The sequence below is a fragment of the Scyliorhinus torazame genome, chromosome 2 (assembly GCF_047496885.1).
Source record: "Scyliorhinus torazame isolate Kashiwa2021f chromosome 2, sScyTor2.1, whole genome shotgun sequence".
NCBI classification, from domain to species: Eukaryota; Metazoa; Chordata; class Chondrichthyes; order Carcharhiniformes; family Scyliorhinidae; genus Scyliorhinus; species Scyliorhinus torazame.
Window position 1 is genome coordinate 391,885,052 of NC_092708.1, and position 14,732 is coordinate 391,899,783.

Here is a 14,732-nt window from a genome sequence, read left to right on the forward strand (position 1 = left end):
TTCTCCGGCCCGCGATGGGCCGAAGTCCTGCCGCTGTCATCCCTCTCCAGCCAGCGTGGATTAAACCACCTACCTTACCGGCGGGAGCAGGCGGCGCGGGCGGGCTCCGGGGTCCTGGGGGGGGGGGGCGCGGGGCGATCTGGCCCCGGGCGGTGCCCCCACGGTGGCCTGGCCCGCGATCGGGGCCCACCGATTGGCGGGCGGGCCTGTGCCGTGGGGCACTCTTTTTCTTCCACCTTCGCCATGGTCTTCACTATGGCGGAGGCGGAAGAGACCCCCTCCACTGCGCATGCGCGGGGACGCCGTGAGTGGCCTTTGACGCTCCCGTGCATGCGTCGCCCGGCGAAGTCCTTTCGCCGCCGGCTGGCGTGGCGCCAAAGGCATTTCCCGCCAGCCGGCAGAGTGGCGCCAAAGGCCTTTCCCGCCAGCCAGCGGAGTGGAAACCACTCCTGCGCGTGCCTCTCAAGGTGAAGGCTTGGCCTCTAAAGTTTCGGAGAATTCCGCACCTTTGGGGCGCCAGTTTGTGGAGAATCCCGCCCCCGGTTTGTGATGCAGAACAAAGCCTGCAGCGCGGGTTCAATTCCCGTACCAGCTTACCCGAACAGGTGTTGGAATGTGGTGACTAGGGGCTTATCACAATGATTTCATACTTGTTACAATAAAAGGTTATTATTATTAGGGCAGCACAGTAGCATAGTGGCTAGCACTGTGGCTTCACAGCTCCAGGGTTCCAGCTTCGATTACCTGCTGGGTCACTGTCTGTGCGGAGTATGCACGCTCTCCCCGTGTGTGCGTGGGTTTCCTCCGGGTGCTCCGGTTTCCTCCCACAGTCCAAAGACATGTAGGTTAGGTGGATTGGCCATGCTAAATTGCCCTTAGTGTCCAAAAAGGTTAGGAGGGGTTATTGGGTTACGGGGATAGGGTGGAAGTGAGGGCTTAAGTGGGTCGGTGCAGACTCGATGGGCCAAATAGCCTTCTTCTGCACAGTATGTTCTATGTTAAACCCCTGCCAGAAGCCCTTCAGCTTCGGATAGGCCCAAAACATGTGGACATGTTTTGTCCACAATCCATCTCAATCCATCAGCTCCTTGTAGACATCGGACACCTTCCCCACCCTTATCTCCTCCTTCGACATCACTTGTCTTGCAACCCCAAGGACTCCTCTAGTGCGCGAACACATGTGACGGATTACCAGTCCAGTGAAAATACTATGACAGCACTATCTCCTGATCTCTTCAATCAGCTCTGTGTATTCATCACCAACCACCCCTGCATCCTCTAGTTGGATCTTTAATCTGTGACAAGGGACATGCGCAAACCTTGACTGTAAAACAATTGGCTTTTTCTCTCTCAAACTTCTCTTGCCTAATGCCATTTACACATCTTTGGCATTCTGGTTCGAAATGTCAAGGATGCAATGATGTCTTAATTGAATAAATTGCATATCGACTGACTTTCAAAAGGCAGGATTTATGTTCGATGTCCAGTTTTACTTGTGTATTTTTCATGGAAGGCTTACTCAGCAGTACAGAAGTCAGAGCGGCCTTCCTGAAAGTGAACCCTCGGAAGGCGACGGGCCCGGACCGGATCCCTGGTCGTGCACGCAAAGCCTGCGCGGACTAACTGGCAGATGTTTTCGTGGACATCTTTAACCTGTCCCTACTCCACTCCGAGATCCCCACCTGCTTCAAGAAGACCACCATCATACTGGTGCCAAAGAAAAACCAGGCAACGTGCCTCAGTGACTACCGTCCAATGGCCCTGACTTCAGTCGTAATGAAGTGCTTCGGGAGGTTGGTCATGAAGCTCATCACCTACATACTCCCAGAACGCCTTGATTCACTGCAATTCGCATACCGCTGCAACAAGTCAACAGCAGACGCCATTTCCCTAGCCCTACATTCATCCCTAGAGCATCTCGACAACAAGGACTCCTACATCAGACTCCTATTTATTGACTACAGCTCCGCCTTCAACACCATAATCCCAGCCAAGCTCATATCAAAGCTCCAAAACCTAGGACTTGGCTCCTCACTCTGCAACTGGATCCTCGACTTTCTGACCCACTGACCGCAAACAGTAAGAATAAACAACAACACCTCCTCCACTATAGTGCTCAATAGTGGGGCCCCACAAGGCTGCATACTTAACCCCCTACTCTACTCCTTGTACTCACACGACTGCGTGGCAAAATTTGGTTCCAACTCCATCTACAAGTTTGCTGACGATACGACCATAGTGGGCCGGATCTCGAATAACAAGGAATCAGAATACAGGAGGGAGATAGAGAACCTAGTGGAGTGGTGCAGTAACAACAATTTCTCCCTCAATGCCAGCAAAACTAAAGAGCTGGTCATTGACTTCAGGAAGCAAAGTACTGTACACACCCCTGTCAGCATCAACGGGGCCGGGTTGGAGATGGTTAACTGGGTGCACATCACCAAAACTCTGTCCTGGTCTACCCACGTCGACACTACCACCAAGAAAGCACAACAGCGCCTATACTTCCTCAAGAAACTAAGGAAATTTGGCATGTCCACATTAACTCTTACCAACATTTACAGATGCACCATGGAAAGCATCCTATCGGGCTGCATCACAGCCTGGTATGGCAACTGCTCGGCCCAGGACCCCAAGAAACTTCAGACTCGTGAACACCGCCCAGTCCATCACACAAACCTGCCTCCCATCCATTGACTCCATCTACACCTCCCGCTGCCTGGGGAAAGTGGGCAGCATGGTCAAAGACTCCTTCCACCCGGCTTACTCTTCCAACTTCTTCCATCGGGCAGGAGATACAGAAGTCTGAGAACACGCACGAACAGACTCAAAAACAACTTCTTCCCCACTGTCACCAGACTCCTAAATGACCCTCTTATGGATTGACCTCATTAACACTACACCGTGTATGCTTCATCTGATGCCAGTGCTTATGTAGTTACATTGTATATGTTGTATTGCCCTATTATGAATTTTCTTTTATTCCCTTTTCTTCCCATGTATTTAATGATCTGTTGAGCTGCTCGCAGAAAAATACATTTCACTGTACCTCGGTACACGTAACAATAAACAAATCCAAATCCAAATACAGGTATCCCACTATCTGTACTATTGAAGTGGCTTACTCCAGCTATTCTGCTTGGAATCACCAGTCTTTTTAGTGACCTCAATCCCTGAAGCTGAAATATGTAAAATTTTCATATTCCAAGGCAATACCTATTGAGAAAATATAAATAACACTGTAACTAATCTGTTCCACATACTGTTGAGTTAAAACCATTATCCAGCACAGCATAGTTAGAGCACATTCATGAGCGGACTGGGACTTCTTGTGACCAGTACAATTTCCTCAGATATTTGTGTCATGCGTTGCTTTGTAAATCTTTCTGTTCTGCTTTGGATATTTTGAGCCACACCTGAAACACTTGTTAACACTTTCCCTAGAATTTCTGGTGTTCATTTGTCTATTATTATTATTCCAATTCTGTCATCTTTTAGATCTGCCAAAAATGCCTTCATCTTAATTTTTTGTCTCTCATCCTTCTGTTGTATCTCAATGATCTGGAAAGGTGGTTATCATTGAGTTCTACATCCTTTGTGACATGGCAGAATGTCCAATTTGTGTCACCAAGACTGCGAGAAATGACAACTTTCCCAGGATTTTTAAAAGCATCAGGGACGAAATTCTCCGACCCCCCGCCGGGTCGGAGAATCGCCGGGGGCTGGCGTGAATCCCGCCCCCGCCGGTTGCCGAAGTCTCCGGCACCCGAGATTTGGCGGGTGCGGGAATCGCGCCGCGCCGGTTGGCGGGCCCCCCCGCTCGATTCTCCGGCCCGGATGGGCCGAAGTCCCGCCGCTAAAATGCCTGTCCAGCCGGCGTAAATTGAACCACCTACCTTACCGGTGGGACAAGGCGGCGCGGGCAGACTCCGGGGTCCTGGGGGGGGCGCGGGGCGATCTGGCCCCGGGGCGTGCCCCCACAGTGGCCTGGCTCGCGATCGGCGCCCACCGATCCGCGGGCGGGCCTGTGCCGTGGGGGCACTCTTTCCCTTCCGCCTCCGCCATGGTCTCCACCATGGCGGAGGCAGAAGAGACTCCCTCCACTGCGCATGCGTGGGAAACTGTTAGCGGCCGCTGTCGCTCACGCGCATGCGCCGCCCGGAGATGTCATTTCCGCGCCAGCTGGTGGGGTACCAAAGGCCTTTTCCGCCAGCTGGCGGGGCGGAAATTCCTCCAGCGCCGACCTAGCCCCTCAATGTTGGGGCTCGGCCCCCAAAGATGCGGATGCCCGTCTGATTTGCGCCATTTTGCGCACCAGTCGGTGGACATCGCGCCGTTTCCGGAGAATTTCGCCCCAGATGTCTGGGCCGGGATTCTCCCCTACCCGGCCGGGCGGGGGTGTCCCGGCGGGATGGAGTGCCGGGAACAACTCCGGCGTCGGGCCGCCCCGAAGGTGCGGAGAAATCCGCACCTTTAGGGGCCATGCCTTCACCTTCAGGGGCTAGTCCCGCGCCGGAGTGGTTGGCGTGCTGCCGGCCGGCGGGAAAGGCCTTTGGCACCACGCCAGCCGGGGCCGAAGGGAGTGAGCCGGCCGGCGGGAAAGGCCTTTGGCACCACGCCAGCCGGGGCCGAAGGGAGTGAGCCGGGCGGCGGAGGTCCGCGCATGCACGGGAGTGTCAGCGGCTGCTGACGTCACCCCCGCGCATGCGCAGGGGGCGGGGTGTCCCTTCCGCATCGGCCATCGCAGAGGCTGTGGCAGAGGCGGAAAGAAAAGAGTGCCCCCACGGCATAGGCCCGTCCGCAGAATGGTGGGCCCCGAACGTGGGCCAGGCCACCGTGGGGGCACCCCCCGGGGCTAGATCGCACCGTCCCCCCCCCAGGACCCCGGAGCCCGCCCGCACCGCTAGTCCCGCCGGTAAGGTAGGTGGTTTGATTCATGCCGGCGGGAAGGCATGACAGCAGCGGGACTTCGGCCCATCGCGGGCTGGCGAATCGGCGGGGGTGTGCCTGCCGACCAGCGCGGCGTGATTCCCGCCCCCACCGAATTTTCGGTGCCGGAGAATTCGGTGGCCGGCGGGGCGGGATTCATGCCGTCCCCCGGCGAGTCTCCGACCCAGCGGGGGGGTAGGAGAATCCCGCCCCTGATCAAAAAAGTGTATTTTTCTAAGAATCTAACGGGCCTGTGCCATGGGGGCACTCTTTTCCTTCCGCCTTCGCCACGGTCTCCACCATGGCGGAGGCGGAAGAGACTCCCTCCACCGCTCATTCGCGGGGATGCCGTGAGCGGCCGCTAACACTCCCGCGCATGCGCTGCCCGACAATGTCATTTCCGCGCCAGCTGGCGGAGCACCTGTGGTAGTATGCATTAGGGTCATGTGGGACTGTGAAGCCGTGATGCCATTGGCTGACAGATCCCGGGTCCTGGTTGGCTGTTGATCTCTAGCTCCGCCCTGAAGGCGGAGTATAAGAACCAGGAGTTCTCCCCACAGCTCCAGTCTGTTGCTGAACTGCGGGGAACAAGTCACGCTTAATAAAGCCTCATCGACTTCATCTCCATTCGTCTCTCGTAAGTCATTGTGCGCTACAATTTATTAAGCGTGCTTAAAGGACTATGGAGCTCAGGATCGCCCCGGAAAGCCTGCAGATCAGCCCCCACGCAGTGAACTCAGCAGCAGTTTTTAAACACTGGCAAACTTGTTTCGAAGGCTACCTCCGAACGGCCCCCGGCCGGATCACAGAAGACCAGAAACTGCAGGTCCTGCATTCGAGGGTAAGCCCAGAAATTTACACTCTCATAGAAGATGCAGAGGATTTCCAGACGGCGTTCGCAGCACTAAAGAGCGTCTACGTTCGCCCAGTGAACCAGGTCTACGCACGCTACCAACTCGCAACGAGACGGCAAAGTCCCGGAGAATCGCTGGACGAATTCTACGCCGCGCTGCTAATTTTGGGACGGGCCTGCAGCTGCCCGCCGGTAAACACGGCTGAACACACGGACATGTTAATTCGCGATGCGTTTGTGGCAGGTATGAACTCTCCCCAAATCCGCCAAAGACTGTTAGAAAAAGAGTCGCTAGGACTCTCAGAGGCACCGGCGATGCATGGGGGCGGCCATTTTGTCCACCCCCGCCGCCATCTTGGGCGACAACAAAGGACCCCAGCATCGATGGCTCCACGGGGTTCGAAGAAGACGCTGAGACACTGCGACCACATCTGGCCTCGGTGACGCTGGACCAAGGACGGCCCCGGACGCTCCAGACGACGACAACAACGGTGCTGAGCAACGGACACGAGACACCATGCCTGATCGACTCCGGGAGCACCGAAAGTTTCATCCACCCCGACGCGGTAAGACGCTGTTTCTTGACCATCCGTCCCAGTACGCAAAAGATTTCCCTAGCTGCAGGATCCCACTCCGTACAGATCAAAGGGTTCTGCATAGTGACCCTAACGGTGCAAGGGAGGGAGTTTAAAAAACTACAGGCTCTACGTCCTTCCCCAACTCTGCGCGCCCACATTACCGGGATTAGACTTCCAGTGCAACCTGCAGAGCCTAACATTCCAATTCGGCGGCCCAATACCCCCACTCACTATCTGCGGCCTCGCAACCCTCAAAGTTGAACCCCCTTCCTTGTTTGCAAACCTCATCCCGGATTGCAAACCCGTCGCCACTAGGAGCAGACGGTACAGCGCCCAGGACCGGACATTTATTCGGTCCGAAGTCCAGCGGTTGCTGAAGGAAGGCATAATCCAGGCCAGCAATAGTCCCTGGAGAGCACAGGTGGTAGTAGTAAAGACAGAGGAGAAGCAAAGGATGGTCATAGACTATAGCCAGACCATCAACAGGTACACACAGCTAGATGCGTACCCTCTCCCCCGCATATCCGACATGGTCAATCGGATTGCCCAATCTAAGGTCTTCTCCACCGTGGACCTCAAGTCCGCCTACCACCAGCTCCCCATCCGCCCAAGTGACCGCAAGTACACAGCCTTCGAGGCAGACGGGCGACTATACCACTTCCTAAGGGTCCCATTTGGCGTCACAAACGGGGTCTCGGTCTTCCAACGGGAGATGGACCGAATGGTTCATCAACATGGGTTGCAGGCCACGTTCCCGTATCTCGACAATGTAACCATCTGCGGCCACGATCAGCAGGACCACGACGCCAACCTCCAAAAATTCCTCCAGACCGCTAAAGCCTTGAACCTCACATACAACGAGGACAAGTGCGTGTTTAGCACAAACCGGCTAGCCATCTTGGGATATGTAGTGCGCAATGGGATAATAGGCCCTGACCCCGAATGCATGCGCCCCCTCATGGAATTTCCCCTCCCCCACTGCTCCAAAGCCCTGAAACGCTGCCTGGGGTTCTTTTCATATTACGCCCAGTGGGTCCCCCAGTACGCAGACAAGGCCCGCACCCTAATACAGACCACTACCTTCCCCCTGTCGACAGAGGCTCGCCAGGCCTTCAGCCGCATCAAAGCGGATATCGCAAAGGCCACGATGCGCGCCATCGACGAGTCCCTCCCCTTCCAAGTCGAGAGCGACGCCTCCGACGTAGCTCTGGCGGCCACCCTTAACCAAGCGGGCAGACCCGTGGCCTTTTTCTCCCGAACCCTCCACGCCTCAGAAATCCGCCACTCCTCAGTCGAAAAGGAAGCCCAAGCCATAGTGGAAGCTGTGCGACATTGGAGGCATTACCTGGCCGGCAGGAGATTCACTCTCCTCACTGACCAACGGTCGGTAGCTTTCATGTTCGATAATGCACAGCGGGGCAAAATTAAAAATGACAAGATCTTAAGGTGGAGGATCGAGCTCTCCACCTTCAACTACGAGATCTTGTACCGTCCCGGAAAGCTGAACGAGCCGTCCGATGCCCTATCCCGCGGCACATGTGCCAACGCACAAATAGACCGTCTCCAAACCCTCCACGAGGACCTCTGCCACCCGGGGGTCACTCGGTTCTACCATTTTATAAAGTCCCGCAACCTCCCCTACTCCGTGGAGGAGGTCCGTACTGTCACCAGGAACTGCCACATCTGCGCAGAGTGCAAACTGCACTTTCAGGCCGGATAGAGCGCACCTGATCAAGGCTTCCCGTCCCTTTGAACGCCTCAGTCTGGATTTCAAAGGGCCCCTCCCCTCCACCGACCGCAACACATACTTCCTGAACGTGGTGGACGAGTACTCTCGTTTCCCTTTCGCCATCCCCTGCCCCGACATGACAGCGGCCACAGTTATTAAAGCCCTTAGCACCATATTCACACTGTTCGGTTGCCCCGCATATATCCATAGCGACAGGGGGTCCTCCTTCATGAGTGACGAGCTGCGCCAGTTCCTGCTCAGCAAGGGTATAGCCTCGAGCAGGACGACCAGCTACAACCCCCGGGGGAACGGGCAAGTAGAGAGGGAGAACGGCACGGTCTGGAAGACCGTCCTACTGGCCCTACGGTCCAGGGATCTCCCAGTTTCACGGTGGCAGGAGGTCCTCCCGGACGCTCTCCACTCCATCCGGTCGCTGCTGTGTACCACCACTAATCAAACGCCTCATGAGCACCTCCTTGTCTTCCCCAGGAAGTCCTCCTCCGGAACGTCGCTGCCGACCTGCCTGGCGGCCCCAGGACCCATCTTGCTCCGGAAACATGTGCGGGCGCACAAGTCGGACCCGTTGGTCGAGAGGGTTCACCTCCTCCACGCGAATCCGCAGTACGCCTACGTGGCGTACCCCGACGGCCGACAGGACACGGTCTCCCTGCGAGACCTGGCGCCCGCCGGCAACACGCACACCCCCCCTCACCGATCACCCCCTCCCTGCCACCGGCGCACCCCGCGACCGCCCCCTTCCCGGGAGGATCGGTCATCCTCCCATGTCCGACCAGGAGTGAAGCAGAAGCAGACACCGTAAAGCTCCCGGAGACGACAACGCTGGAACAAGCACCTGCACCACCACCGGGGCTGAGGCGATCGACAAGGAAGACCAGACCGCCCGCTCGACTCGTGGCATCGGTGTGACACAAGAATGTTGTGGGACTATAACGAGAAGGTTCTGTTCCTCTTACGAATATTGTAAATAGTTCACAAACCCTGTACATAGCCCAGTGTAGGGCAAAGTGTAGGGCACTGTAATGACATGCAAAAAGTTTTTCCTCCCAGGACCAGCCTTGTAAACCCCTACCACCATGCGAAGCACCACCCTGCCGGGTTCATTTTTAACAAGGGGTGAATGTGGTAGTATGCATTAGGGGTCATGTGGGACTGTGAAGCCGTGATGCCATTGGCTGACAGATCCCGGGTCCTGGTTGGCTGTTGATCTCTAGCTCCGCCCTGAAGGCGGAGTCTAAGAACCAGGAGTTCTCCTCGCAGCTCCAGTCTGTTGCTGAACTGCGGGGAACAAGTCATGCTTAATAAAGCCTCATCGACTTCATCTCTATTCGTCTCTCGTAAGTCATTGTGCGCTACAGCACCAAAGGCCTATTCCGCCAACTGGTGGGGCGGAAATCAGTGCGGCGCGGGCCTAGCCCCTCAAGGTTAGGGCTCGGCCCCCCAAGATGCGGAGGATTCCGCACCTTTGGGGTGGCGCAATGCCAGGACTGATTTGCGCCGTTTTTGGTGCCGGTCGGCGGACATCGCGCTGATACCGGGGAATTTCGCCCCTGAGCAAGAAATTTCCAAATTGAATTTCCGCAATCTTTGATATACTCTCCATGATATGTTCCTGCATGGAATTCCATTGCCTTTCGAAATCTAACAAAGTTTGACCATGCCTCATAGGGATCTAATAGATCAACTTTCTTGCAAATGTTATCCATAAAGCACAATATAAGTTACAAACCTTCCAAATGACATGCCAGTAGCTCACAAAATGCTTTGCTTCTATCTTAGGAGGCAACATTCCTTGTTATTCTTCAGCAAAGACAGAACCCATGTCCACATATGCACTTCATTTTTCCACGAAATCACTCGACCCGCATTTAACTTTGGGAAGATCTCTTTGGTTGTTTAGAATTGCAATAACTTTACTGGGGGGAATATTTAAAAGGCAAAGGCTGATAACTTGCAGGGGAGAGAGAAAATAATAAGTTTTGAATGTACTTATTTTGAAGGCAGTCTTGTTCAGAAACACGCTAATGAAGGAAGGCTAAATCGCTCTCTACCTTGCCTGAAATTGTGTCTGGCTAGCAACCGGATACCAGAGAACCCTCATCTGAGTGTACCTGATTTTCATTTGGACATGCAAAGCTAAGACCAGAAGACATGACCCAGCCATCTTTATATATATTCTCCTCAAGGCAAAGCCCCATTGATGAGAACTTTCAGACATCCACTGGTACCAGTGGCCTGTCTTCACATGAGAGAATTCCAAGTATAAGGCCAGAAGACGTAGGAGCAGAATTAGGCCACTTGGCCCATCGAGTCTGCTCTGCCATTCAATCATGGCTGATATTTTTCTCATCCCCATTCTCCTGCCTTCTCCCCATAACCCCTGATCCCCTTATGGCACTATCCATCTTCATTGCTGACCTCCAATCTATTTTCAAAGATTGTGCAATTGTTTTATTAATACTGCATATATTTTGTATCACGTGGCAAGTAGAGTGACCTGACTGCCACACATTTGACAAGCATGGAAATCTTTTTGGATGGCCTTTTACTCAAAAGATAAAAGTAGCAGTGACATGGGAATATTACCATTTTCAAGTTTCCTTCTAAATCCTGCCTTGGAAATGCGTTGGTATTCCTTCATTGTCGCTGTGTCAAAATCCTGTGGGCTGAATTTTACCTTTTTTCACAGAACATGGCAGCAGACGGGGACGCAGCATTGATACCGCATCAATGGCGTCTTTCTCTGCTGCATTGTTTGGAACATAGTGCAAAAAACTTCAAGGCAGATCTGAAAGACGTGCTGTTAGGTGAATTGGACATTCTAAATTCTCCCTCAGTGTACCAGAACAGGCGCCGGAGTATGGTGGCTGGGGGATTTTCACAGTAACTTCATTGCAGTGTTAATGTAAGCTTACTTGTGACAATAAAGATTTTTTTTTTAAAAATGGCTTCACGCTGGCCCGCCCCGCGAGCAACTTAATTTGTAAAGGTCAGGGTGCCATTTGAAAATGAAAAAAAATGAAAATCGCTTATTTTCACAAGTAGGCTTCAATGAAGTTACTGTGAAAATCCCCTAGTCGCCACATTCCGGCACCTGTTCGGAGAGGCTGGTACGGGAATTGAACCGTGCTACTGGCCTGCCTTGGTCTGCTTTAAAAGCCAGCTATTTAGCCTAGTGTGCTAAACCAGCCTAATTTTTAAAGGCCATCCTGGTGCACAAAAGTTAAAATGGAACCCTCCTATCTGCACCCCGCTCCCCCTCCCCACCCCACCCACACACACACACAATCCCCACCACTGCCCCAGGAGTGTCCCCTGACACTGCCTGGGCACTGTCACTTGGTATTGCAGTACCAGGGGGAAATGCCTCGGCATGACTCTCTCCCCTCAAGAAACACCTTGACCAGCCATAAGTCACGCCAGTGTGCCCTCATGCTGATGTAAATCGATTATCTAATGGGAGGGGGATGATCCGTCATAAAGTGATGCAAATTTATTATAATGGTTTTCCCAACATTGAACGTTGGGATTCCCATTACATCATTGAGGGTGGGAACAATCACGGCGAGACTTCCACACAAAATAAAATGAAATTGGTCTCTCGCAGGATTTTCCGTCCCTGTCACCCTTCCCACCCAAAACAAATGTGGGTGGAAAATGCCAGCTTGTAACTCGCTGCCTAACAACATTGTGATAATTAATCTTAGGGATTAGGGATAGGCAAAAGGGATTGGCCTTGCCACATCCTGTGAATGAGTTTTTAAAAATAGTGCAAAAACTGTTTATAGGTACAATATTAGCATGTCCAGTATCTGCATGCAAAATCTACATGCACAATGTATATATGTACAGTATCTACAGCAATAGAGCAAGCAGTGAGCAGCAATTTCAGCAGGATCAATCATTTCACCATTTAGACCAGCAAGAAAGAGGTTTTCAGGTACAGTAGTGAGAGGCGTAATATCAACATGTTGATGGACATATACAATATTATATAGTATCTGCAGGTAAAGCATCCATGTATATGGTATCCACAAGTACATTATCTACACAGTGTCTACAGATACAGTGTGTAAACATACAATACTTACATGTTGCATTTCTATAATTTCAGCGATTATATGTGCAATTTATACTGATATATAATCAGTTGTATAGTATCCAGAATACAGATGTTATTTTTGGGGTTTGAATACACACCCTCCACTTTTAATCTAGTTAAACTAATGATCTTTGTTCCCTCTTAGGATGAAATAGATGCCCTGAAATCGAAATCCTGCCAGGATGATAAGAAAATCAAAGATCTAGCAACAGCACTGAAGGAAAAGGTCCAACAAAACAAACATGTTTCTTTACCTATTATAGTAGGGAACATTTTGCATTCTGTTAAAGTGGTCTTTATTTCAGACAGAACAAGCTGACGCTTTTTGTTCTTTGCTTTGTTAAGAGTGCTAAATCGGAGCAGATGAAAATTACGCAGAGGCATAAGTACCAGGTGGACGTAACTGAGAGAAACTGGCTGCCAGAACAGCTGGAGGAGTTGCAGCTGTTTGGGAAGCAATGCCAGCATCTTCAACACACTCACAATCAGGCACAGCATCTAGACCAAGAGTGGACATATCCACAAGGTCAGTGGGTCAATTATCAATGTACCCATCTGGACCCAAAGTGTCAGAGCACACAGAGCCAATGGCTTGACCACCAGGCATGTGGAGACCAACAATTGCAGTGTTCACCAGTTCAACACCTTGAAGATCCAGTTTGTAATCCAAATGATGACTGGCCCTGCCCACAAGCTGAATGGTTCAGAGTTCAGGCACATCATCCAGATCAAAAGCTCCATTGTCTGCAGAGCCAATGGCTCAACCATCAGCCACATTGCTCACACCAAGATCTTCAACCTCATCAAAGCCAATGTCTGGACTGTATGGTACAATACCCAAACCAAGAACTTCGGTGTCAGCAGGGTCAGTGGCTTCGCTATCAAAGAGATCATCCGGGCCAACTATGGCTCCATTCAAAGGACAAACAACCTGGCTTTAAATCACACCATTCTGATCAAGAACTGCAGGTCCAGCAGAAACAATCGACCGACTGCCTGCAAGGCAGTGAGCAGCAGTTTCAACAGGATCAGTCGTCTGATCATTTAAATCAGCAAGAGGGAAATCAGCCTGACCATCAGATCCATTCTTTGGATCAACAAGGTCAGGAGTCTAATATTCCATCAGATCTAGATGAAGACGAGCAAAATCCTCAGGTCAGGCAGCAACAGCAGAGTCAACAAGCTCACCGTCAAAGTAATCTCGATCAAACATATCAGGGTCAAAAGCATGACCCTCAGGCAGATCACTTAAACCAAGAGCAGCAGGACCAGTGCCTCAACCACCAGAAGTGCAATGCAGTGAAAAGCACACAGCTATCTAAGCTGCACTCTCGAAGCCTGAATCACCAGAAGGATCACCCTGGTAGCAAAGCCCAACAGCAAACAAAATTGCCACCACGGACACACGTGTGCCGACGATCACGGCACCACCAAACACGGAGCCATTGCTCACAATCAAAGTTACCAAAAGAGCATCTTTTACAGTTAAGTGTGAAGTTAGGGGAGCATTTGCCAAGCATGTCGCAGAACAAACAGAAGTCAACTTGTCAAAAGGAGACACTCTCACCTGTGCAAACTAGACAACACAGGAAGAAACGGACCTCTCACCATTCAGCCAATGAGAAACATCCCCTTTCAGGTAATAAAGCTCCCTATTGTGTCAGTGTGAAGTTAATATAATCCTTTCAGTTCTGTAACAACAACAAACTGCATTTAAGTAGTGCCTTTAACATAGTAAAACAGCCCAAGTTGCTTCACTACAATGACATCAAACAAGAAATTGACACCAAGACATGTAAGGGTGGCACAGCGGAACAGTGGGTAGCATTGCTGCCTCACAGCACCAGGCACCTTGGTTCAATTCCGGCCTTGGGTAACTGTGTGGACTTTGCACTTTTTCGCTGTGTCTGCGTGAGTTAAATCCCAAATCCTGCAGATTTGCCGTCTATAGAAGCGCAGATTAGATGGGTTGGCCATGCTAAATTTCCCCTTAGTGTCCAAAGAGGTGGAGTTATAGGGATAGGGTGGGCGAGTGGGCCTAGGTAAGGTGCTGTCTTTGAGGGTTTGTGCGGACTCGATGGGCTGAATGGCCTCCATCTGCACTGTAGGAGACATATGCTCTCAGGTCAGATGATCAAAAGCTTGGTCAAAGTGTAAGTTCAAAAGGTTTTAGGGTGAAAATTCTAGAACTTAGCCTTTGACAACTGAAGGCACAGCTATCAATGATACCAGCTTTATTTTTCCTGCTTTTTCTTTAAATTGTATGGCGCGTGTATGTGAACTTGTGTTTTCTGGATGATCGTGGCACTACATCACCATACTCTCTGCTAATGTATTCCCGAGCCATTCTTTGGCAAGAATAGTACAGATTTTCTATCATTTAAACATTTTCACCTCTATATTCTGGTGATGCCCGGAGCTTCATTTGATGTTTATTCTCCCAGCCTTTTCTAAGACCCTGCTCGGGTCTAATCACATACAAGGTTAAAAAAGGGAACATTTGTGCCTTTCATCTAGCAAATA

The 14,732-nt window shown here is 51.7% G+C and overlaps 1 protein-coding gene across 2 annotated transcripts in view; it reads left to right on the forward strand.

Annotated features, from left to right (window-relative positions):
• The window catches only part of LOC140405796 (uncharacterized), a 390,195-nt gene that overhangs the window by 320,160 nt on the left and 55,303 nt on the right, over positions 1 to 14,732 (forward strand). For both annotated transcript variants that reach the window (XM_072494233.1, XM_072494229.1), the window contains exons 18-19: positions 12,355 to 12,435; positions 12,555 to 13,848. In XM_072494233.1, coding sequence (XP_072350334.1) covers positions 12,355 to 12,435; positions 12,555 to 13,848 — 1,375 coding nt within the window. The remainder of the gene's footprint in view (positions 1 to 12,354; positions 12,436 to 12,554; positions 13,849 to 14,732) is intronic.